The sequence below is a fragment of the Hibiscus syriacus genome, unplaced genomic scaffold (assembly GCF_006381635.1).
Source record: "Hibiscus syriacus cultivar Baekdansim isolate YM2019G1 unplaced genomic scaffold, ASM638163v2 tig00110652_pilon, whole genome shotgun sequence".
Classification (NCBI taxonomy): Eukaryota; Viridiplantae; Streptophyta; class Magnoliopsida; order Malvales; family Malvaceae; genus Hibiscus; species Hibiscus syriacus.
In genome coordinates, this window is record NW_024062812.1 from 592,555 (window position 1) to 615,791 (window position 23,237).

At 37.5% G+C, this 23,237-nt stretch overlaps 1 protein-coding gene and 1 pseudogene across 2 annotated transcripts; one reads left to right on the forward strand and one right to left on the reverse strand.

Annotated features, from left to right (window-relative positions):
• The first annotated feature begins 15,895 nt into the window (after window positions 1-15,895).
• Window positions 15,896-18,392, forward strand: LOC120137140 (annotated as a pseudogene).
• Window positions 18,393-20,077: 1,685 nt separating this feature from the next.
• Window positions 20,078-21,918, reverse strand: LOC120137170 (dof zinc finger protein DOF2.2-like). 2 transcript variants are annotated; one of them, XM_039152989.1, is made up of 3 exons: window positions 21,635-21,915; window positions 21,401-21,475; window positions 20,078-21,281 (listed from the first exon to the last, which is right to left on the reverse strand). In XM_039152989.1, the coding sequence occupies exons 1-3, from the start codon at window positions 21,683-21,685 to the stop codon at window positions 20,463-20,465; spliced, it is 945 nt and encodes a 314-aa protein (XP_039008920.1). In that variant the 5' UTR covers window positions 21,686-21,915; the 3' UTR covers window positions 20,078-20,462. The 2 variants fall into 2 exon arrangements, 1 of the variants encoding a protein (XP_039008920.1); XR_005517415.1 differs by lacking the exon at window positions 20,078-21,281 and having other exon boundaries at window positions 21,394-21,472; window positions 21,635-21,918.
• Between the last annotated feature and the right edge of the window lie 1,319 nt (window positions 21,919-23,237).

Consider the following 23,237-nt stretch of genomic DNA (forward strand, 5'->3'; position numbering starts at 1 on the left):
TATAATAACAATAACTAATATATAAATAAACTTGTATCGTAATTAATTTACACATAACCTTTTAACTTTAACCTACAATTTATAAATTTTACAAACTCAACCTTACGTTGAATAAGGTTTTATGAGATAAATTATTGACGACTAAATAGTAGTTTTAGAGCTTACTATTTATCCAAAATCCCGATTATAGTTGTTTTTCTTTGTCTTTGTTTTTAAATTAAAATTTCATTTTATTTTGTTATTAATTAAAATGACAAAAATAAACTAAATTATTGATGTTTTTATATACTTTCTTCATCGAATTTTTTTAATAAAATATTACTAATGTAATTTGTTTTATTTTAAGCATGGGACGTTAACACTTTAATAATGATATACATGTGGTATTTTTATTTTTCAAAATGTTTTTTCTCTCATTATTTATAATCTATATGTTATTTTTAATATTTTTATTTGATCAAGATGATAATATGTGGCATCATTTTATTAATTAAATAATTAAATAAATATATAATCTATATTAGAAAAATAATTTAAAATCTAAATTTCTTAGATGAAAGTTTAGCTATTAAACTAACACATGATTCAAGCATTAAAATCTAAATTTACATATATATATATATATATATATATATATTTATTTACAATGTTATACAAAGTGAATATATTTAAACACTAAACTCTATAATTAAACACTAATTACTATACCAGACCACTAAAAACAAATTGCAAACCTTGAAATGAATTTTGTTGAAAAAAGGATAAACTACATGTTTAGTACTATAACTATCATTTTATTTATCAAAATTTAAATTGATATATTTTATATATTATAATATTAAAGAATTTAATTTTTTTAAATATATATTTTTAACTTACAACATTATATCTAAATGGTCATTTACAATTTCAAAAACACTTTTGACAACAATACCAAACACTATATATAATCTAAAAGTACTTATCATAAATTAATCAAAATAAATAAATAAATAAATAATTCTAATTCATATCCGTTATTCGATTTCCTTTTTCAAACCGGCCCGGTTCAGTTCACTACTGACCTAGGTGAAGAAAAAGGTCCAAGTAGCATGCATAAAAACTATCTTTCCCCTCCCGTCAGAGTCTTCTCTCTAATGGAGATGAGTACTCCCTCGTTTTAGCTTTCGAAAACTTAGCTGAATCTGCCTTCGAATCAGAGCCTTCAAGTTTGAAAACGCAAAACATCTTTCCCCTCCCGTCAGAGTCTTCTCTCTAATGGAGATGAGTACTCCCTCGTTTTAGCTTTCGAAAACTTAGCTGAATCTGCCTTCGAATCAGAGCCTTCAAGTTTGAAAACGCTGCGGTTTAGCAAGATCTAGATTTCAGAATGTAAGAAGAGAAAGGTGAGCTTGTACGGAGCTTGATCGATGAGGTGAACCAAATAGCTCCTACCGGAGATTACAGATGCGTTGTGAAGAAAGAGATTTCCAATCTCGCTAGGAGACTGAAGCTGCTGACGCCAATGTTCGAGGAGATTAGAGAGAGTAAAGAGCAAATCCCTGAAGAAATTGTTAAAGTGTTGGTCTTGTTGAAAGAAGCTTTGATTTCGGCTAAGGAGTTGCTCAGACTCGGCAAAGAAGGAAACAAGATTTACCTGATATGTGAGTATTGTTTTTCGATTTCTTTTGTGTTGAAGTTTATGCACAAAGTCTTGAAGATTAACAAGAAGATACAAAAGGTATATTATTAGCCAAGACTACTCAATCCATTTATACACAAGCTTATAATTTTAACAACCTCATAACTGCTTCTAACAACTCTAACTAATTAACCAACTGCACACTAATTGCTTGCACATACACACACTCCAAACCATACTGTACACACACACATATATACACATAAACATATAGTCATGCTTCAACATTCTGCCTGTTCTTCTTAGCTGTTCTCTTTTCTGCTATCTAAACTTTCTGATTAAACATCATGTGTGCCGACTTAGCCAATGGTTTGGTCATGCCATCCGCAACTTGATGCTCTGCTGGTACGTAATTCACACGAACAACCACACTCTTTACTTTCTCACGTACAAAGTGAATATCCAACTCTATATTCTTCGATCGTGCATGAAACACTGGATTCACACTCATGACAATAGCGCTCGTATTATCACTCCACATAATTGAGACTGTACCGACTGCTTCACCCATGTCTGTTAATAGGGACTTAAGCCAAACCACCTCAACAACAGTATCTGCAATACTACGGTATTCAACTTCTGTTATCGAACAAGCCACAGGTTTTTTGTCTCTTTGCACTCCATGAGATCATATTGCAGCCAAGAAATACGCATGAGCCAGAAACCGACCAAAAATCATCGACGTTACTAGCCCAGTCAGCATCCGCAAACGCAGTTACACAACAAACTTCAGACGAAGAATAACGTCTAAACACCAAGCCACAGTCAAGCGTTCCATTCAAATAACGCAATATTCTCTTAACAGCCAACCAATGGCCATAACAAGGTCACACGATTAACGTTAAATGCGATATCTGGCCTCGTATGGCTCAAGTATAATAAAGAGCCAACTATGCTTCGATACAACCACGCATCTGAGAGTGGCTTCCCAGCATCAATAGTTAATTTTGGCGAAACAACCATTGGCGTAGGTGCAGGTAGGACTGTAAGTGAGACGAGAAAGATCGCAAGCTACTCGAGATAGACTCAATTAAGGCTCGATAAATACTCAGATCGAATGGATTCGACTCGAGCTCGAGCTCGACTCGAGTTCTTAACGAGCCGAAACGAGCTACTCGATATTCGACTCAAAAAGCGCGTGAGCAGCTCAAAAATATAATATTAAGATTTTAATTTTTTAGAAAATAAATTATTAATAATATTAATATTTATGTAATGATTTTTTTAAAAATACAGTAAGATTTTTATGTATTTAAGGTTCATGTTCGAGTTTGAGTTTGAAACTTCAATCGAGTTAAGTTTAAGAATTTTTTTTTTCATTTTGAGCCTTTTCGAGCTGCTCACGAGCTTCAGTTCAGGATTTCGAGTTCGAGTCAAGCTTGAAAATTTTAAGCTCGCGAGTTTTCGAGTCAAGCTCTATTTCAGAGTTTTCGAGTCGAGTCGAGCTCAGTAATACTCGAGCTCGACTCGGCTCGTTTACACCCATAGGTGCAGGCTTAGCAGCAAGCATACAGTCTGTTCCAGCAGCCCCCGAATGAACTTACATTGGCTCAGTACTAACTTCTCATAAGTCCTATGGACTTCAACACCAAGAAAATACCCCAACTCTCCTAAATCTTTCAACGAAAACGTTTTACCAAGCAAGCTAACAACCTCATTAACAGTAACATTAGACTCACCAGTGATAATAATATCATCGATATAAACAAGCACCATCACACGAACACCACCCACTCTACGAACAAACATTGACGCATCATCTGTTGTTCCACATAACCCGAGCACCAGGAACCATAACCAATGAATTGCCATTACACAGACTCTCTACAGTAATTACATTCGTTACAGCTCCATACTTAGCAAACGGAAACTCACGTTCATCGAAAATGACATGCCGAGACACATACACTCGTCCATCGGTTGCTAAGCATTGGTACCCTCGATGGTTCATGCTATAACCCAAAAACACGCACGGTTATGACCTGTATGTGATCTTATGGGGTTGAAATAACCGCAGATGAGGAAAACACCTACAGTCAAATACCCTTAAATGATCATACGTAGGGGGCTTCCCAAACAATTTTTCAAACGGAGTAAAACCTTGAAGGACCTTATTTGGCAACATGTTAATTAAGTGAGATGTTGTAACAATTACAAAGGACCAATATTTCAAAGGTAATGAAGCTTGAGCTAATAAGGTTAACACCATTCCAAATAATTGCTTGTGTTTCCTCTCGACAACCCCATTCTATTGAGACGTATGAGGACATGTCACTCGATGTTGAATCCCACCTTGTGGAAGCACAACTAACAAAGATCAATACTCACCTCCCCAATCAGTCTGCACAGCCTTAACCTCCTGTCCAAATTGAGTCCGAACTAGCTTTTGAAACAGTTGAAAGGCGTGAACTGCCTGCCCTTTGTTCTTCAATAAATATACCCAAGAATGCCTCGAAAAAGCATCTACAAATGATACAGAGTACCTGAAGCCATTCGATTCAATATGACTCAGACCCACAAATCAGAGAAAACCAGTTGAAACAGTCATTCATATTGAGTTTCAGACGCATAAAATGGCAGCCTATGACTTTTACCCATATGACATGAAACGCATACTGGAAGCATATCTTTATTCAAATTGCTTAGCAAAGTAATTGATAACTCCGAAAAAATGTCATATTTGAGACATTTTCACTTAAGTTATTGACTGTCTAAGAGCTCATATAGGATCATATAGATGCATTTAGGAGCATATAGTTGCATGTGGTGAAATTTTGTTTGTCGTGACATTTTATTTTGTAATCAGTGATGCGTTATGGGAATGTGTTTTGTTTAATGATGTGCAGGATTTGAGAGCAAAGATAAGCAAAAGGGAATTGCCATGACATGATGAGACTATTGAGAAAAATCCAATTGCCGCGACATCTCAGACGATATTTCTGGGTAGAAAAAGTCAAAGAAAATATTTTTACTAAGAGCCAGCTGTCATGATATAAAAAGTGCTTTATGCAATCAGCCATAAAGGAGAGGCCAGTTACCATCTTTGCACTGACTCTTATATAAAAGGAATGAACTTTAGGGTACTAGGGTAATTTTTATCATAAAGCCCTAGGTTCATTCTATCCCTATAAATAGAAGATGAGACCACAAAGACTTGGAGATTTTTAGACAGCCGCCAAGAGCCTAAAAATTCAGAGAAAAAGTTCTCTCTTGTTCCGTCAATCGTTTTTGCCGTGGAATTCCTCCGTTGACAAGCTATAGGGAGTGGCGAACTAGGAGTCCGAGAGGAGCTAAATCGCTGGGACTGTTCGTGGTGGCTGAGGGAAGCTCCAGCAGTGCACGTCGAAGGCTTTTCCTCCTTCCCTTTGCTCCTTGCATTCGTTATTTATTATTTGGGTTGTAAGGAACGGATTAACTTGCTTTGTGCTTGCTTATTTCGAACCCCACCATGAATTAATCCTATTTTATGGGAGTCTATTTTGGATATTTAAGATTTTCTTTAATAAATTATTGTTTTTCTATGTTATAATATGTTTTACTTATGAATTTTAATACCTTAAGGTTGTAGGAGCTATGAGAGTATCTATTCCTTAAGTGATTATTTAGTGTTCGAGAGAATGCCTAAGTAGCATATCCTTAGTATTCGAGAGAAACTAGGGAGGAACCACATAAGCAAGGGGTTCTAGATAGTAACTAGGCCTAATCCACCTTAGAGATAAGGTTAGGATTTCATTCGACTAAAAGGAGTTGTGCATGAGCGATAAGTTAGATGTTAATGTTGCCGCAAAAAGGTATTGTCGAGACATATCTTGTTATCTGGTCTAATAGGATCCCTGTAGTAGCTAACGCCAATCGGTTTTGCCAAGGCATCTTCAATCTGTCGAGTCCCTTAACTAGAGATAGCATAGGGCACCCTTAGTAAACTCTGTCGGACAGTTAAGGGATAGAAGTAAGACCATTCTGAAAAGTAGACTTAGATTTTCCTTAGTGACTCACATCACTCATTCCCATAGTAGTTTATCGTGTGAGGAGTCTAAAGTTCTTATAAGCAAATATAGTATTTACAATTTATTTTGCCTTTACATTTTTATTTGATTGCACTACACACAATTCATTTTGCCACAACATATCCATTTGCTACCATATTGCCATCGTTCCATTTCCATACCATCCATTCATTTTGCCACAACATTATCATTTGTATATATACTATCTCTAACTTTACTTAGGTGACAGAGTAAAGTACCGTGACAAACTTATTGATTTCCCTCAATCCCTGTGGAGAACGATACTCACTCATCACTTTATTACTTGTTTGATTGTGTATACTTGCACACATATCCACACCATTTATAGTACTCACAAAGAGCGGACAAGTTTTTGGCGCCGTTGCCGGGGATTGTCAACTGGAAGTTAATTTGTTTTGTTAAAGCATTTTTATTTTACTTGTTTATTTTTTTTAGATATCTTTACTTTTTGTTTTCTTTATCTATTTCAGGTTTTTCTTGGTGTATGACTAGAAGACGTTCGAACAAGCTATTAGAACCGGTTGAACCTGAGATCGAGAGGCTTTTTAGGAGAAGAAGACGAGATCAACGTGCAAATATGTATCAAATCGGAAATCAAGGCATTGGTCATGAGGATGATCAAAATGTCGGGGAAATTCCAAATGCTTGGAATGCAGCCAGACCTCGTGCCATTCGTGATCACTTAAACCCGATCTTAGATGATTTAAATCCTGGAATTGTGGCACCAGAAATTCAGGCAGCCCACTTCGAGCTCAAACCTGTCATGTTCAATATGCTGAACTCTATAGGGCAATTTGGGGGCATGCCAAATGAAGATGCCAGGCAGCACATTCGTAACTTCTTGGAGGTTTGTGATTCCTTTCGCCAACAAGGAGTGTATGAAGATGTTTTGAAACTGAAGTTATTTCCTTATTCTCTGTGTGACCGAGCAAGGGCTTGGTTGAGTGGCGTTCCAGCGGGTTCAATGGAGTTGTGGACTGATCTGTGCAAAAAAAATTTACTACGGTATAATCCTCCGAATATGAACACCCAACTGAGGAACGAAATTGCTTCATTTTGTCAGGCTGATGACGAGTCAATGTATGAATGCTGGGATCGATACAAGGCATTGCTTCGCAAATGTTCGAATCATGGTTTTGAAGATTGGACGCAAGTGGTGATGTTCTATAATGGAGTAAATGCACCCACGAGTATGATGTTAGATGCCTAGGCAAATGGGACGTTACTTGACAAATCACCAGCATAAACATTTAACATTCTAGATAGGATTCCTACCAATGATTATCAGTTTCCATCCACAAGGCTTGGATTTGAGCACAAATCACATGGAGCTTTCGAGCTAGATTCTAAAGATACCGTGTCCACCCAACTTGTTGCTATTACCAATATGTTAAAGAATTTACAAAGGCCAAGTGAGGTGAGAGAAGTAAAGGCAACCCATTCAGCATGTTTATTATGCCACAACAATCACAATGAGAGTGACTGACCGACCAATCAAGAATCCATCAACTTTTTAGGCAACTTTAATCGAGGTAACAACAACCCCTATTCTAATACATATAATCCTGGATGTCGTCAACATCCAAACTTTTCATGGGAAAATCAAGGAACCAACACTGCTCATCAACCAGCTCGGCAGCAGAATTTCAATGACTCCCAGGGATTTCAATCGAATATGACATGGCATAATTCTAACAAGGGAGGGTCATCTTCATCAAACACTAGTTCTTTGGAGGCCACAATGCAAGAGTTTATTGCAACAACGAAGACAATGCTACAAGATCATGCGACCTCTATCAAAAATCAAAGAGCCCTACTTTAGAGCCATAGTTCGTCATTAAGGGCGCTGGAGAGTCAGGTTGGTCAAATTACCACGGTATTACAAGTACACAGATCAGGACATTTTTCGAGTGACACTGAAATTACCAAACCTCATCGAAAGGAGAGCTACAGTGTCCTAATTCTTCGAAGTGGTACACAAATTAATGTTGAAGACAAGTTTGGGGGAAGACCAAAGGATGATTCACCCCCTGTAATCGTGCAAGCTGAGCAAGAAGTGCTGGAAGAAGCACCAAAGGAAGAGGACAAGGCTGAGGATTTGTCAAGTAAAGAAACTGAGGGGGCAAACAAAAATACAAAGGTAAATTCTGTTCCCACCCCGTCAGTACAAGAAGCCAGACCCCCACCTCTTTTTCCGCAAAGACTGAAAAAGCATAACGAGGATATTTAATTCAGAAAGTTTGTTGACATTCTGAGTCAACTTTAAATCAATGTTCCTTTTCTGGAGGCTATGGAACAAATGCCTACATATGCTAAGTTCCTCAAGAAGATTGTGACCAAGAAAAGAAAGGCTGAGCAGTACGAGATAATTGCCATGGCAAAAGAATTTTGCTCTTCCTTAAGCAAGCTCCCACCAAAGAGACATGATCAGGGCAGTTTTATCATCCCATGTTTGATAGGAGACAAATTTGTTGGAAAGACACTATGTGACCTTGGCTCGAGTGTAAACTTGATGCCTAAGTCAATTTTCGTAAAGCTTGGGATAGGAAATGCGAGACCCACATCTTTCATTTTATAATTAGCCGATCGTTCACATGTGCGTCCTGAAGGGCGAATTGAAGATGTCATCGTGCGGGTTGATAAATTCGTTTTTCCTGTCGATTTTCTGATTCTAGACTGTGAGGTTGACGCCACAGCACCCATCATCTTGGGGAGACCCTTCCTAGCTATCGATCGTCGTATTCTCATCGAATGTGAGAGGGGCGAGCTGACCATGCGAGTGGCCGATCAACATGTCATTGTGAATGTCTTCCGATCTCTCAAGTACATGGATGATTCTGAATAATGCCAGAGCATTTTAGAAGTGGATACAGTAATCAAGAAAGAAGTAGATCAATTTTGCCAGGATAATTTCATTCAGCTGGGACATGATGAAGGGCTAATCGAAGACTTAAAGGCTGGAGAACCTAATGATTTTTTATCCAAGGAACATAAGTCTAGCTTCCTCAAAGCTAGCCCAGGTACGCGCTTTGAACCTTTGAATTTTAAAGAGTTTGTTCCTCCCAAGCCCTCATTACAATATACTCCTACCCTATAACTTAAGAATTTGCCACAACATCTTAAATATGGTTAACTGGGTAGTAATGAAACTTTTTCTGTGATTATTTCCTCTGCCCTTACTCCTAACCAAGAATCTAGTTTATTAAGTGTTTTGTCACAGCATAAGAAAGCGTTAGGATGGACTATGGCAGATCTGAAGGGAATAAGTCCAACGAAGAATGCCACGGAAAATCCATAGAGCCACAACGAAGATTAAACCCAAACATGAAACAAGTTGTGATGAAAGAGATTCTCAAATGGCTTGATGCTGGAGTAATATACCCCATCTCGGATAGTTCGTAGGTAAGTCCAGTTCAATATGTGCCAAAGAATGGAGGCATGACCGTGGTGATGAGTGAAGACAACGAGTTGATACCTACTCGCACGGTCACAGGGTGACAGATTTGCATGGACTACTGCAAGCTCAACAAGGCCACAAAGAAGGATCACTTCCCTTTGTCGTTCATCGATCAAATGCTGGATCGACTTACTGACAAGGCATTTTATTATTTCTTGGACAGTTAAGAGAAGACCACATTCACGTGCCTTATGGCACGCATGCTTTTCGAAGAATGCCTTTTGGACTCTGTAATGCCCTGGCAACTTTTCAGCTTTGCATGCAAGCCATATTTTCTGACATGGTTGAGGATTGTCCTGAAATTTTCATGGATGATTTCTCTGTTTCTGGAGATGACTTTCAAAAATGCCTCGACAATCTGGAAAAGGTACTGAAGCGATGCAAGGAGGCCGATCTCGTGCTGAACTGGGAAAAATTCCATTTCATGGTGACCGAATGCATTGTTCTAGGCCATAAAATTTCTGGAAAAGGTATTGAAGTGTACGAAGCCAAGATCGAGGTGATCGAGAAGCTATCCCCACCAATTTCTGTTCCACCCATGAGTGACAAGTCTGCACTTCTCTTGCACTATATCGAGGCTGGCCAAGCATCTTAAGGATACCGTGACATTTTAGTTTTACTCATGTGCATAAATAAATGGTTATTTTGTTACTGTTTTTATTCAGTTTCCTTATTGCATTTCATAGAATGTAGATTAGTTTTTATTTAGCATTGAGGACAATTCTTCTCTCAAGTTTGGGGGAGGTAGGATTCTTAAATCATTGCATGATAATATTAGTAGAACGAATATGCCATGACATTAGTAAGTGTTAGAATTAGTTTTCTAGAATAAATTAATGATGCCCGATAATGATGAACTCTTGATGGCTAGGATTGAATGTACTTGACTGTTGAGGATGATAGAACCAACTCTAGGACTTGCTTCTTTGAAACCCTTGAATACACAATTGTATGTTTTTCATGCTTAAGGAACTTAGAATTTTTTTATAAGAGAATTCTTGCATGTCTTAGCATAAACGATGAAAACCCCACTTTGTAAAAAAAATGAAGTTGTGAATAAATGCTTCAGCATATCTGTAGAGGGACACTCCGCTATGCCATGGCATTTCCTGGAAACTACAAATAAATAAATGGCAACTATGGTATACGAGTGAATGAAAGTAGTCACGAGATGACTCTACCTGACTAGCTCGGGGGTGGAATGTATGCTCATTTTTACCTAGAGTGTGGGATGGTAGGTGTGATGGGCTGACTCCCCTTGTAGCAGTGTTAAAAAAGCAAAAAGGAAAAGAAAACAATGTGGGAGTAAAAATTGTAAATGTTGTGGCAAAACAAGAAAGCTTGTGTAGAAAAATTTTAGGTTTGTTACGCATGGACTGGATACAAACACGCACACACCCATACAAAGAATCTTGCCCTAGGCGACAATACTTGATTTCTCAAACCAGTCTAGCATGTTGAAGCCAAATGTTCTGAGGGCTGAAATTTTATCCCATATAACTATTCTGCTTCTGAACTTGCCTTGGTATTTTTATTTTGCTTAATACTATCCATTGCTTGAGGACAAGCAATAACTTAACTTTGGGGGTGTGATAACTCCGTAAAAATGTCATATTTGAGACCTTTTCGCATAAGTTATTGACTGTCTAAGAGCTCATATAGGATCATATAGATGCATTTAGGAGCATATAGTTGCATGTGGTGAAATTTTGTTTGCCGTGACATTTTATTTTGTAATCAGTGTTGCGTTATGGGAAGGTGTTTTGTTTAATGATGTGCAGGATTTGAGAGCAAATATAAGCAAAATGGAATTGCCATGACATGATGAGACTATTGAGAAAAATGTGATTGCCACAACATCTTGGACGACTTTTCTGGGCAAAAAAAGTCAAAGAAAATATTTTTAGTAAGAGCCAGCTGACATGGCATAAAAAGTGCTTTCTGTAATCAGTCATAAAAGAGGGGCCAATTACCATCTTTGCACTGACTCTCATATAAAAGAAATGAACTTTAGGGTACTAGGGTAATTTTATCATAAATCCCTAGTTTCATTCTCTCCCTATAAATAGAAGATGAGACCACAAAGACTTAGAGATTTTTAGACAGCCCGCCAAGAGTCTAAAAATTTGGAGAAAAAGTTCTCTCTTTTTCCGTCAATCATTTTTGCCGTGGCATTCCTCCATTGACAGGCTATAGGGAGTGGCGAACTAGGCGTCCGAGAGGAGCTAGATCGCTGGGACTGTTCGTGGTGGCCGAGGGAAGCTCCGACAGTGCACGTCGAAGGCTTTTCCTCATTCCCTTTGCTCTTTGCTTTCGTTATTTATTATTTGGATTATAAGGAACGGGTTAACTTGCTTTGTGCTTGCTTATTTCGAATCCCACCATGAACTAATCCTATTTGGTGGGAGTCTATTTTGGATATTTAAGATTTGTTTTAATGAATGCTTGTTTTTCTATGTTATAATCTGTTTTTCTTATGAATTTTAATGCCTTAAGGTTGTAGGAGCTATGAGAGTAGCCATTCCTTAAGTGATTATTTAGTGTTCGAGATAGTATTCGAGAGAAACTAGGGAGGAACCACATAAGCAAGGGGTTCTAGATAGTAATTAGGCCTAATCCACCTTAGAGATAAGGCTAGGATTTTATTCGAGTAAAAGGAGTTGTGCATGAGCGATAGGTTATATGTTAATGCTGCCGCAAAAAGGTATTGCCAAGACATATCATGTTATCTGAACCAATAGGATCCCTGCAGTATCTAACGCCAATCGGTTTTGCCAAGGCATCTTCAATCTGTTGAGTCCCTTAACTAGAGATAGCATAGGGCACCCTTAGTAAACTCTGTCGGACAGTTAAGGCATAGAAGTAAAACCATTCTGAAAAGTAGACTTAGATTTTCCTTAGTGACTCCCATCACTCATTCCCCATAGTAGCTTGTCGTGTGAGGAGTCTAAAGTTCTTATAAGCAAATCCAGTATTTACAGTTTATTTTGCCTTTACATTTTTATTTGATTGCACTACACACAATTCATTTTTCCACAACATATCCATTTGCTACCACATTGCCATCGTTCCATTTTCATACCATCAATTCATTTTGCCACATCATTATCATTTGTATATATACTATCTCTAACTTTACTTAGGTGACAGAGTAAAGTGCCATGACAAACTTATTTGATTTCCCCCAATCCCTGTGGAGAACGATACTCACTCGTCACTTTATTACTTGTTCGATTGTGTATACTTGCACACATATCCGCACCATTTATAGTACTCACAAAGAGCGGACAATAATATTACACAGCTTACAAACTTGCAGTAAGATTTTATAAGATGGATGGCCTAGATGATCATGCCATAGTACATAGTTATTACTAGGGATAAAAACTACATTTGCTTCAGCAGCTCGACCTTGAGTAGACAAAGCAGCACCGAACTCATACAAGCCACCAACCTCTCTTCCTCGCAGCAACATAGCACCAGGCTTCTCATCCCGAACCACACAGTAATCAGTATGAAACTCCAAGAATACTGCATTATCCTTAGCAAGCTTGGAAACCGACACTAATTTCTTAGTAATTGAAGGCACATGCAATAAGTCACTTAATATTAAAGCACACAATGCATTACAAATAGAAGCTTGACCAATTTTAGTAATAGACAAACCACTACCGTTGCCTACAGTCAGCTTACCAGCCCCTGTATAATCTGAGCCATCTACTAGTTCTATGGCATCATGCGTAATATGGCGTGTTCCCCCTGAATCGATAAACCATGAACCAGGAGTTGAACTTGTAACAGTCACATTTGCAATAGGCTTGAATCGTTCTTGATCGTTGAGCCCAGTTGCACCTCCATTCGGTCTACTTGCACATGAGCACTTATTAGAATTATAATGAAAAACATTAGCTGTGGGTACTCATTCTTTAAACGAGCTCTTTGAGTCAGAACTCCTCAGGTCAGATTCATCCACACTTGAGAACGACTTATCGAACCTGTACCAGCACCTATTCACAAGGTGACCATTCTTGCCACACAACTGGCACTGTATCTTGACACGCCATCGATCACGACCAGCATGACCATTATAGGTAATTTGCCTTTCTGACGCAGCGTGATCTTGTCTAGCAAATCGAGCGGTTCTTTCATCCATGGACGTTTTTACTTGAGCAACATTGGTTGCAGTTGTAATGTTGTCAAACCTACTAAAGTTCTTTTGTTGAGTCTCAACATCAACAAGGACAGACACAACCCTTTCCAGGGTTAAGGCATCACAAATAGCTGAAAGTACAGTAACCACCGGCCTGTATTTAGTTGATAGTCCATTCAGTACTGTTGCAATGTGCTCCAGCTCCGACACTAGACTGCCGCACGACGCTAAGGCATCACATATCTCTTTAACTTGAGATATATAGCCCCACATTCCTAGTTCTCCATGATGAGCTGCTTTAAGCTGATAATGCAGGTTCATTATCGCCATCGCAGACTTCCAGGTGGAGATCTTATTTACAATGTTCCATACTTACGCAGCAGTTTCAGCCCCCACTAAATGTGGCAACAAGGACGAACTGATCGTAGACAGTAGCCACGAGGCCAAGGCACTATCTTGGGCTACAAAGATATCATGACCTTCATTTTCAGCGACCGTGCCATCCTCCAGCACAACCGTCGCAGGTGGAGAAATAGTCGTCCCATAAAGCAATTTCTCCAACTAATGACTCCTGACTGTTAGCAGCACCTGTTGTTTCCACAGCAAAATATTCCGTTCATCAAGCACAACACTCAACCGTTTATTAGTAAAGCTTTTGGAAGCAGTTACCGAATGCTCAGAACTGCTTACAACACCGCCGGAAATAGGAGAGGCCGAAAGCGCCATAAAGCCACCGTGCACTCAGCAAGAACCCGAAGTAGCTCTTCCTACACCACGAGATCACCAGCATCTGATACCATGTTGAAGTTTATGCACAAGAGTCTTGAAGATTAACAAGAAGATACAAAAGGTATATTATTAGCCAATACTACTCAGTCCATTTATACACAAGCTTACAATCTTAAAAACCTCATAACTGCTTCTAACCACTCTAACTAATTAGCCAACTGCACACTAATTGCTTGCGCACACACACTCCAAGCCATACTGCACACATTCACACATATGCACATAAGCATGTAGTCATGCTTGAACATTTTGGATCTGTTGATGGAAAACTAGTTTGTCAAGTGCATGCAGATAATCACTTAATCAAAATATTTCTCACCATAACATTATCTAAAATCTATTGATAAAATATTGGGCTTACATTTAGCTTAATCCAGCTGAAGGTAATTGAATATTGTTGAAATTCTAATATGATATTTAGTGCTACATTTTTCTTTGTTGAAATTCTAAAGGAAAAAACCACTCAAGCCTATTCAATAGATATTTTAGCGACAACTTCATCCAATTTCTTATTTTTTAAGGTCCTTTCGCGCTTTCAAATTATACGACAAGTTCTCATCTCAAAGATATTCAAGCGTCGTAGTCATCGGTAAATACAAGGCTAAAGCAGCATACTTACTCCTGCGACAGATTTTATATAAAAAAAAAGACACAACGTTGTTGATAAAATTTTAGGATGGATTGTTGTCAAATCTGAACCATTCGTTTAATTTAACCTTCTTGATCCTCTTTTTGTTTCCCATTAGTTCTAACCGTGGTATATCATTTAGGGACTACATTATGTCCTGTTTTACATGCTCAACTCAGCCTCTGTTTTTATGATTATAGTATAAGGTTTTGAACCTAAGTAGTGTCGTCATCCTAACTGTAATTGCCAACATGCTTTGCCTATCCATTCTGATTGTGATTTGTTTCCCTATCCATAGTGCTACCTGCTTCATTTCAGGGGGTTCCTTTGGGGTTGTAAAATTGAGAGTGAGTGATGGAGGAGGGAGAGATAGAAGGGGACGGTAGCTGGGAGGTGGTGGTTAGTAGCATCCCTGATATATGACCCCTAAGTTTCTTGTTTTAGTGCTAAAATATTTTAGTGTTTCGACACAAGCAATTGTACTTAATTGGGTTGTCATAGTCATTGTATTTTCAAGCTTTATGCCATATTGAATGCTACTGTCTCTCTCTTTGTTCATCCGGTGTGGAATTGTATTACAACACTATGTGTACTTTAGGTTGTGGTTAAAGAAATTACAGTCTCAAAAACAATCTTTCAAAATGGTCAATGATTGTATTATTATAATCTTTGCTTACTGTATAATTAGAGATGGATGGCGGCCATGAGCTTATTGTGGAAGGCATTTCTATAATATTTGTTTGAATCAGTATTATTGTACATTGCTAATTTTTGCTAGATCTATTTATTTCTAAAATAACTGTTTGAAACTCAAGTTCTGCTTTAAGAAACAATTTCTAGCCCAAAGTGGTAATATGTTGGCTGCATTTGGCTATTGACTAATAAAATCTTTTTATTCTGTTTAAAGGTTTTAGAGAGAGATCAGATTATGCATAAATTTCATGAAGTGACAGCTCGGGTAGAGCAAGCTTTGAGTGGAATTCCCTATGAGAATCTTGACATATCAGATGGAGTTAAGGAACAGGTATAGCTCTTTCAGTAAAAACATTCTTCAAAGAATTCCACTGTACATTCTTCATCTGGCTTTGTCTTACTTGAATTCCAGCAACCTTACCAGGATGAAAGTTCCTCAAGCTATCTCTATAATCATGATTGAGTTTTAATGGAGTTGCATATGATTTAGGGAACCATGGTATGGATAGAAATAAGCATGGAGATGCTCAAATAGAGCAACCAAAACTACCCTGCTCTCAACACTATTAAACTAGAGTTTGAAATTACTAAAGCAACTTAACGTTACTGAATTTCTTACATCATTTTGTTTATTTGAAAAGGCTTTATGTGTTGAATATTTCTATCTTTAGGTGGAGCTTTCTAGCTCAGTTCAGGAGAGCAAGGGTTGATGCCGCAGATGTTGAACTATGTGAGGATCTATTATCACTCCACAGTAGGAGTAGTGATGCAGCAGCAGATCCAGATGGACTAAGGAGATTAGCTGAGAAGTTACAATTGGTGGGGGTAGCTGAACTTACGCAAGAATCACTAGCTCTACATGAGATGGTTTCTGCTAGTGGTGGAGATCCTGGGGAAACATTTGAGAAGATGTCAAACTTATTAAAGAAAATCAAGGATTTTGTAGAAACCGAAAACCCTAATTTGGATGCTTTTGCGAGGGAAAAGAATCTTCCTCCTAGTAGAAGTGGTCAAGCGACCACTGATGGAGATCACAAGACTCCAGTTATACCAGATGATTTCTGCTGTCCAATATCCTTGGAGTTGATGAAGGATCCTATCATTGTTTCAACAGGGCAGGTATATTTTTTTGTAGATTTCTTTCTCATGATCGAGAAATATTTTTTCTTTTAAAATTTTAACCCTCTTCAGCCTTGGACTCTCCCTGCTTTGTTTGTCTGGCTCAGATTTGCTTGATATTGCATCATATCACATTGTCATGCCATTAATTTATTTTGCCAAAGGCTAGTTCTTAAAAGGGTCCTAGTCATATATTTGTTCTCTATTTAAATTGCTTGGAGTAACTGGACTTTAAGATGCAACATTGAATGATGACTAAAAGGCTTTTATAAGAACCTTCTTTTTGAAAATACATGCCTTGTACAATTGCACATATATGCAGTGCCCTAAGTCTCGTTTACCATTACCTTTGTGCTATATTTTTAACAGGTTTATTACTCTCTTCTTTAGACTTATGAACGTTCTTGTATTGAGAAATGGCTGGAGCAAGGTAACGGAACTTGTTGAAAGACGAAGCAGACTCTCAGTAGCTGTGCCCTTACACCCAATTATGTACTGTGTAGTCTAATAGCTCAATGGTGTGAGGCCAATGGTATTGAACCACCCAAAAGACCCAGTAGTTCTCAACCCAATAAAACCACATCTGCCTGCTCACCTGCAGAGCGTACCAAGATTGAAATTCTCCTCCGTAAGCTTGCATCCTGCAGTCCTGAAGACCAAAGAATGGCTGCAGGTGAAATCCGTCTTCTTGCCAAACAAAATGCAGATAATCGTGTGGCCATTGCTGAAGCTGGGGCCATACCTCTCCTTGTGACCCTCCTGTCAACGCCTGATTCACGGACCCAAGAACATGCTGTAACAGCACTTCTTAACCTTTCCATTTGTGAAGATAACAAAGGAAGTATCATGTCCTTTGGAGCAGTTCCCGGTATAGTGCAGGTACTTAAGAAGGGTAGCATGGAAGCTAGAGAGAATGCAGCAGCTGCTCTCTTCAGCCTTTCAGTTGTGGATGAAAATAAGGTGACAATCGGTGCCTCGGGAGCAATCCCTCCGTTAGTGACACTGTTAAGCGAAGGCACGCAAAGGGGCAAAAAGGATGCAGCTACAGCACTCTTCAATTTGTGCATTTAGCAAGGGAACAAGGGAAAAGCAGTGAGAGCCGGAGTTGTGCCAACTTTAACGCGTTTGTTGACAGAACCTGGAGGTGGAATGGTGGATGAGGCATTGGCCATACTTGCAATACTCTCTAGCCATCCAGAAGGTAAGCCTTCCATAGTAGCAACAGAGGCAGTGCCAGTTTTGGTAGATGTTATCGGTAATGGATCTCCAAGGAATAGAGAGAATGCAGCTGCAATTTTGGTTCACCTCTGTGCCGGATATCAACAACATTTAGTAGAGGCCCAGGAACTAGGAGTGATGGGCCCTTTGTTGGACCTGGCACAAAATGGTACAGATAGGGGAAAAGCGGAAGGCTGCTCAGTTGCTTGAGCGCATGAGCAGGTTCCTTGAGCAGCAAAAGCTGGTGCAGGCGCAAGCTGAGGCCCATACTCCGTCTGAGACTCAACATCCACAGCCATCCTCTGTGGCATATTCCATTGATAGATGAGTTTCGCTTTGCCTTGATTTTTGTTCCCCTTTTTTTTCACATTATTTCATTTTCTGTATTGAAGGAGGCGGCTTTGCTTCAGAGATGAAAGATCGCCTATCATACCTGTAACTTATTCATTTGTTTGTGTGGAAGAATACATTATTCATAGAACCATCAAAGTTCTGAAAAGAAAAAAAAGGAAAGCAAAGGAAATAAGGGCCAAGTTGTACTTTGACATGTATGTGAACTTGTACTGTTATAATATATGTTACGACTGTAATCATCCTCAATTTTTATATGATAGATGTTCGTAGTATTCAAGTGTAACGTTGTCAGCCTTGGTCGTTAGTGATATATATGTAACCAAAAAAGGGATGTCATGTGCTTGGTCAAGTGCAAACTTGTCAACCTTGAACTTCATTCTATGTTTTGCCACATTCATGTTCGTCGGTTTGCTCGAAGCAGCTATGTTCTTTTCCGACGCTTCGATTTAGGTTGGATTAGAACTTTATTTATAACATTCCTTTGGTAAATCGAAGACAAAAATGGAAACGTTGGATCTCAACAGAATCTTAAACTAATAAAATATAATAATTATCATTATGCTTAAATTCCAATAAATTCTTAAAAATTGCGATGGCAATTTAGAATTGCAAATATTATTTTTGGTATGATTCGTATTGTTTTGTCATTTATATTTAAAATTAGTGATTATCTTTTTAAAAAATATCGATTTAAAGATCCAGATCTGAATTATATTTTATGGTTATCACTATATTTAACCTCGGAACTTGGGACTGCCCTCTTCCTCTGAATATTATTCATCGTATCACAAATCCCCACCGAATAATCTCTCATTTCCCACCTAAATATGGTCAAATATCGTTCCTTTCTTCCTCACATTTTCGTCATCAAAGAGATTTTACTTGTTGTTTTCCTTAAATTTTCTATTTTCTATGTCCTAACTGACTATCATGAAGACAAAGACATGTTTGCTTTATTCGTTGTTGCATGAAAATGTCTCGGTTCTTGCAAAAAGCAAAGTGTCCCCAGTCTTTGAGTTCTAAATCTAATTCTATAATATTTTGTGTTTTGCTGTGTAATCATTATTAGTGGAAGATCTTGCACCTCGAGGACCTCATTTGAAGCTTACCCATATTGAAAAGAAAAGAAAAGAAAAGGAGGAGAAACGAAACAGATACACTTCTTTTGACCATCCCAAATACACAAAAAGAAAAAGAAAAAGAAATTACTATTATTCTTTCTATAAAGCTAGAATACTTGAATCAGCTTTGGTTGAACATGAAATTGCTTGTTTTTTAGCGGGAGATTTTAGGGTTTTCTTGGATTCTTTGTCTTAATTTGAAATCTTAGCTACCGTTAGCTTATGCTAGCAAAATTATTAATAAAAAGACAACAAGGGTTCATATAAAGCTACGTACAAACTTGATTTGATCGATAAAAACTTAGTAAAAATTGCGAAACTTATTGTTTTAGTTTAAGGCTTCAAGCTTTATCCATGCACATGCTTATATAAAAAGAATGAAAGATGGAATCAATATTGGACAATCAACAAAGTGCAAGATGCAACATGAAATATCGATCCTAAGCAGCTAAGCCAATAAACATGCCACATATATTTTTAATCTCAAATAGTAAACTGAAAAATTCATAAATTAGGACCGAAATCAAAGGGATTTACAAGTGCTTGCGTCTGTTAATGTATCGTGTCAATATCATGTTTCAATTTCACTCTGATAAAATGAATATTATGACTTCATCAACTTTTTTTTGAAATATATATATATATATATATATATATAGTACCATGATTTTATGCAGCTTACTTACATTGTTATTAGAATTTTTTCCTTCAATTTTCATGGTATTGCATCCATTGTAAAAATAGTAATGAAATAAGAAAAACAAAAAAGTTAACATAAAGGATATTCAAATTAAGAGGAATTAGGTTACATCATTCATGTCAGACAAAGAATCCCACGACTTCAAACACAGCAAACATAGAAACAAATCTGTAAACAAGCCCAAACAAGCAGAAAAACCGAACACATAATTTAAGAAAACCCAAAACTATATAGTATGAAACAACATTAATTCTACGAATATTTGTTGTTTCTTAGACAGGAAGATGATGATGATGAGGTTGCGAGATAAGTTCCACAACGAACATGCAATTTTACCATCCATTATTTAGCTTTCGATGTTGGAGACTTGAGGATCGTGAAGGACTCAGTGTGATAAAAGAACAATGCTACTTTATGTCAACTATCATCTGTTGTTAAAGCTGGAATGAAGGCGCTGAAGCATCAAGATCAGCTTTTAGCTGCTGTTTATCAAGAAAGATTGAAACTATAGCTATAAGAGATGATTACTTGAGACCTGATAAATCTGTCCAACTGTTGCCTCCCCAATACTGATTATTCGGATCCGAGATACCCAACAATGATCTTGATAGATTTAGCCCTTGACTGTTGTTTTCCATTTTCACTGGAGCTCGCTGAGAAACCCTAGAACTTGAACTCGTGGAACGAAGAAGCTGGGTTTCTCCCACCATCAAAGGTGATGCTTCCATATAGTCAGTCTGTAACGGATATAAACTATTAGTTGGCTCGAAGAACGGGAACTGCTGATGATTCCCTGATCCTACTGATAAAATAGCATTGCTCATGTCTGAGTTGGTTCCTATATGAATTCCCGTATCAGCTTGCCCAATAGCGCCACTCGTTCGCCCTATCTGGCCTTGAGTTCCACCATAGTTTAAGCCGACATTTCCTATACCATACTGATAAAAGCTTTGCAGTGACGCCATAAAAGGTAAATGAGGTGTTTGATGCGGCAGATGAGCAGTGATTTCAGAGGGAATAACATCATTGGTTGAATTTGGACCACTTTGCCTCTCGGAAGAAGCTGTGGGTTTTGAGCTACTACTCCTGTTTTTCTTCTTCTTGTTTCTTCGGCCGCTTCCACCCACAGGGACATTCCTAAGAGCCCCTCCTCTAGTCCAATACCGTCGACAAGTCTTGCAAAAGTGGCGTGGCTGTGTTAGGCTGTAGTTATTGAAGTAACAAAACTTGGTGTTGGTGGATTCACACCGTGGACATTTCAGAGGTGCTTCTGGTTGTGGAACCTTGAACTCCTGTTTTTCTTCTTCTTGTTTCTTCGGCCGCTTCCACCCACAGGGACATTCCTAAGAGCCCCTCCTCTAGTCCAATACCGTCGACAAGTCTTGCAAAAGTGGCGTGGCTGTGTTAGGCTGTAGTTATTGAAGTAACAAAACTTGGTGTTGGTGGATTCTGAAGCTCCAACATGATGATTAGGAGGAGTGCGAAGAGGTGGAAGCTGAGGATTTTCACTGCCAGCTACTAGTTGATGATTAAGCTGCTGAAAAACACAACAATGAAACCACTAGGTATATTCAGGAAAATATCTCAAAAGGGATACGAATATTAATCTTTTTTTCAATTAGCTTTATCTTGGGTGCATAAGCTGTGGATAGAAATTGATGAATAAAAAGAAAAGAGAAGAAAAAAAAACCCTTACCTGCTGCCAATTTGGAGGATCTAAATAAACTGAAACAGATGGGAAAACCATAGTTAATTTTTTGCTTTTTTTTTTTTTTACCAAAGGTTGATAGGTTCTTTAGCAAACACAAGGTGGAGAATCATAGAGGAGAATACCAGAGGTCAAGAAAGCAAAGAGAAAAGAGAATTAAAGAGATGGAGGTGGGGAGAAGGAGATGGTTTTTGTTTGTTTATTTATTTATTATTCCTTCATTATTCTCTCATCTCTCCTTTTTGTTTTATTATATTATTAGGGTTTCGAGTGGATGATGCTTTCTCTTCTCTAATAAGCTTCCTTTCTTCATTATTCTCTCATTTATTAAAGGTTTTAGTGCTCAAAAAGAGACCTATCCATACGAGTAAGAAAAGATTATCACCATTTAGTTTACTAAAAAAAGAAGACTATCACCATTTCATAGTTATATGATGGGATCGCCAAGAATAAATCTAAGATAAAAAATTGATTAAACTTTTGATATTTTTTATATCTATTTTGTATTTATATTCAGAATTACCATTCTAACAATATCATCTTTGAATTTAAATTCAAGAAATATAATTAGTCTCTCACTATAACCAACACTTGTTATTTCTTGGTAAAATTATATTATTATTTTTATATTCTTTAGGTTTAATTTGTTATTCATATTTTAGATTTAAACTATTTTTAATACTATTATTAGAATTTGACTTTTTATTAAAAATATATAATGTGCCCTTTTAAAGTTATTTTACATCATGAACATTCTGGTGAGGTTTTTAAATCTCATATAGAAATGAAAATGCACTTGATTTCGTTTAAGGAACCAAATTCTCAAATCATACTTATCTGTGTTTAATTACTTAAACATTGGCTAATAATATATTAATCTTTGATTACAGTTGTACATTCTCGAGTTCCCCCATGAACTTGCCCTTTTTCCTTGAAAACATGATCAACTCTTTAACAAAATGCCTTAATTATATATTTCATCTCTACTTTTGGGCAGCTTATGTTTATAAACAATAACATAAAAGCATTCATAATTAAGCACCGACACTTAACCTATTTCCCCTCGCCCTTGTTTAAGCTGTAGCTTGGCCAGTTTCAATAATTTTCTTCTCCAACAAGGAATCTCAGTTTCTTTACACTCGTCATATTTAGAAATGCAAAAACAAGACTCATGATTATATATATTATTACTCAAATATGAGCAAGGGTAGCCTGCCAAGGTAAACATCTAAAATGATCATTGCTTTATAGGTATAGTTCTTGAGTGGGATTATAGTTTATCTCCCACGTGCATGTAGTTTTGTTTGATTGCTATTAATTATTCAATCACTTTAGCTTTTTGTTTTTTATTTTTATTTTTTTGCTTTGCATGCATGTAGAAAGGTGCATTATTTGATCTAAAATGGAATTTGATGGCCCTGGAATCCAATTCCCTATCGAATTCTGAACAGACTACGCTCAATTTCCATACTCAAAAGCTGAGGCGAAGGCTTCCCCTTCTGTCCCACTGGTTTTATGGTTGGAAAGGAAGCAATTTTGCAGCTTTAACACATTTCCTCGTTAAAAAAATGCAAATCTGCGTATACATATA